General features: G+C 49.8%; 1 protein-coding gene across 1 annotated transcript in view; it reads left to right on the forward strand.

Moving 5' to 3' along the window:
* The window catches only part of NPAS1 (neuronal PAS domain protein 1), a 16,461-nt gene that overhangs the window by 5,615 nt on the left and 8,002 nt on the right, over nucleotides 1–2,844 (forward strand). The window contains exon 3 of the mRNA XM_010852713.1: nucleotides 2,757–2,830. Within this exon, the coding sequence (XP_010851015.1) occupies nucleotides 2,757–2,830 (74 nt within the window). The remainder of the gene's footprint in view (nucleotides 1–2,756; nucleotides 2,831–2,844) is intronic.

Below are 2,844 nucleotides of genomic sequence, written 5' to 3' on the forward strand. Positions count from 1 at the left end.
GTGAGGGTGTCGGGGGTCGCTCCTTGAGGGAGGAGGCGTGGCCAAGCTGGGGTGGAGCTTGGGGGCTGCGTCCTGACTGGGGGGGAGGGGGGTGGCGTTCCGCCGCCTGGTGTTTTGATGGTCTGGAAATCACAATAGTAATCAGGCTATTAATACTGATCCCAGGTTGTTTCGGGAGCACCTGCTGCGTGCCCGCCCCTGGTAGGCCCTCTCTGTTCCCTAGGCGAAATGAATGCTCAACATCCCCTAACGGATCAGCCAGTCCTCTTAGCAAACCCATTTGACAGAGGAAGAAACTGAGGCCCAGAGAAGTGAAGGCACTGGTCCCTGGGCACACAGACAGGGGGCAACAGTGACTGACCCCAGACCTGGATCCTCAGGCCAGCAGGAGCCGGGTGCTTGGGGACCCTTGAGGCCACTGACTCCCCGATCTGGGCACAGGCCCCTTGGGGAGTCGTTCTCTGCAAGGTCCAGCCTGGATGTCTGGAGCCCTCTGCTCTTGACTCTTGGGGGGATGGACGGCCTGTGTCTCTGCCTCCGTCTCCTTCACCACCTGTATCTTCCTGCCACTTTCCCCGTATGTCTCTCTGTGCATTTCTTTCCCTCCGTCTCTCCGTCTCTTTATTTTTATTTTTAAAATGTTCTGTACTGATGGTGGCCTGCGGGATCCTAGCTCCCCAACCAAGGATCGAACCCATGCTGCCTGCATTGGACATGGGAAGTCTTATCCGCCAGACCTCGGGGGAAGTCCCTGTCCTTCCATCTCATCACATCTCTCTGTCTTTGTCTATCTTTATCTCAATTTCTGTGTCTATATATCGCTCTCTCTCTCTTTTAAAAATTTTATTGGGGTAAAATGTATGTAACATGACATTCACCGTTGTACAGCGTGCAGCCAGCGCGTCTATCTGGTTCATGCTCATCACTCTCCTAAAGCCCTGTGCGGTTCACAGTCTCTCCCAGCTTCTCCCGCCCCTCCCTCCAGCCCCTGGTGGCCACTAATCAGCTTCTTGTCCCTGGATATGCCTGTGCTGGGTGTTTCATATAAATGGAATCCTACACTATGTAGCCTCATGTGTTCGGTTGCTTTCACTCAGCATAATGGTTCTCAAAGTTGCTTTCTGTTACAGCGTGGATCGGGACTCCATTTGTTTTTATGGCGGAATGACATTCCACTGTATGAATTTAGCGCGTTTTACTTATTCATTCAGCAGTTAGTAGACATTTGCACTGTTTCCACCTTTTGGCTATTAGGAATAATGCTGCTATGAACATTCACGTCCAAGTATTTGTTTGAGCACCTGTTTTCCGTTCTTTGGGATATGTACCTAGGAGTGCAATCTCTGGGTTATACGGTCATTCTTTGGGGAAGAAAAGGGCAACCCACTCCAATATTCTTGCCTGGGGAATCCCATGGACAGAGGAGCCTGGAGGGCTACAGTCCGGGGTCGCAAAAGACTGAAACGACTGAGCAACTAAACAACAAATAGTAATTCTATATTTAACTTATTGAGGAATCGCCAAACTATTTTTCCAGACTGGCAGTATCGTTTCCCATCCCCACCAGCAACACACAGGGCTTCCGATTTCCCCACATCCTCGCCAACACTTCTTTTCTTTTTCTTTTTTTAAATTCTAGCCATCCTAGTGGGTGTGAAATGGTCTCTCATTGTGGTTTTCATTTGCATTTTGCTAATGACTAATGATGTTGAACATCTTTTCATGTGCTTATCGGCCGTTTGTGTATCATCTTTGGATTACCGTCTATTCAAATCCTTTGCCCGATTTTGATTTTGGCTGTGCTGTGCAGCTTGCGAGATCTTAGTTCCCCGACCAGGCATCAAACCCACACCCTCAGCAGTGAAAGCGCTGAGTCCAAACCACTGGACTACCAGGGAATTCCTCTTTGGCCCATTTTTTAAATTTTATTTTTATTATTAAAGGATAATTGCTTTACAGAATTTTGTTGTTTTCTGTCAAACCTCAACATGAATCAGCCATAGGTGTAGATATATCCCCTCCCTTTTGAACCTCCCTCCCATCTCCCTTCCCATCCCACCCCTCTAGGTTGATACAGAGCCCCTGTTTGCGTTTCCTGACTTGGCCCATTTTTTAACTGGACTCCTCATCCTTTTGTTGTTGAGTTGTAATGTCCTTATCTCTTTCTCTATTCCTTTGTATCTCTGTCCATCTATTTGTATCTTTGTCTCTCAGTGTCTCTCTATGTCCCTATCTCTCTGTCTCTTTTTCTGTGGTTCCTTTCTGCTGCATTCTCATCCTTCAGGTCTGAGCTCAAAGGCCCCTCCTTCAACAGGCCCTACCCCATTTTTCTTTATTTCATGCCACCTATTCAATTCTCCCTAGCACTGGTCACAAATGATAGTTCTGTATTTGTTAGTTTCCTGCTCATTGATATCTGCCCTGACTGGGTACCCTGTGAGGGCAGGGATGGGTGTCCTGGTCACCACCCACTCTGTCTCTAGCACTGCCCAGTGAAGGGCAGATGCTCAGGGCATTTGCTGGAGGACTGAATGGATGAATGAATGAATCCCTTTCTGTATCTCCTGGTGTCTCTCTGTCTCTGTGTGTCTCAGTCTGTCCCTTCTCACACCCTGGGTCTCTCCCTGACAAGGCCCCCCAGTGCCTCATGACTGGGGACGCGAGAGAGAGATATGTAGCCTGCTTCCCTGGGGGTCTTCCCAGAGGTCAGGGGTCAAACCAGTAGGCTCTAGCCTTACCCCTCACTCTCCCCCCAGCCCCAGGCCGCAGGGGTCCCGTGGCGCTGGTCTCCGAAGTCTTTGAGCAGCACCTGGGCGGACACATCCTGCAGGTGAGGCCCCTCCC

This window comes from Bison bison, unplaced genomic scaffold (assembly GCF_000754665.1).
Source record: "Bison bison bison isolate TAMUID 2011002044 unplaced genomic scaffold, Bison_UMD1.0 scf7180017864313, whole genome shotgun sequence".
Lineage (NCBI taxonomy): Eukaryota > Metazoa > Chordata > Mammalia > Artiodactyla > Bovidae > Bison > Bison bison.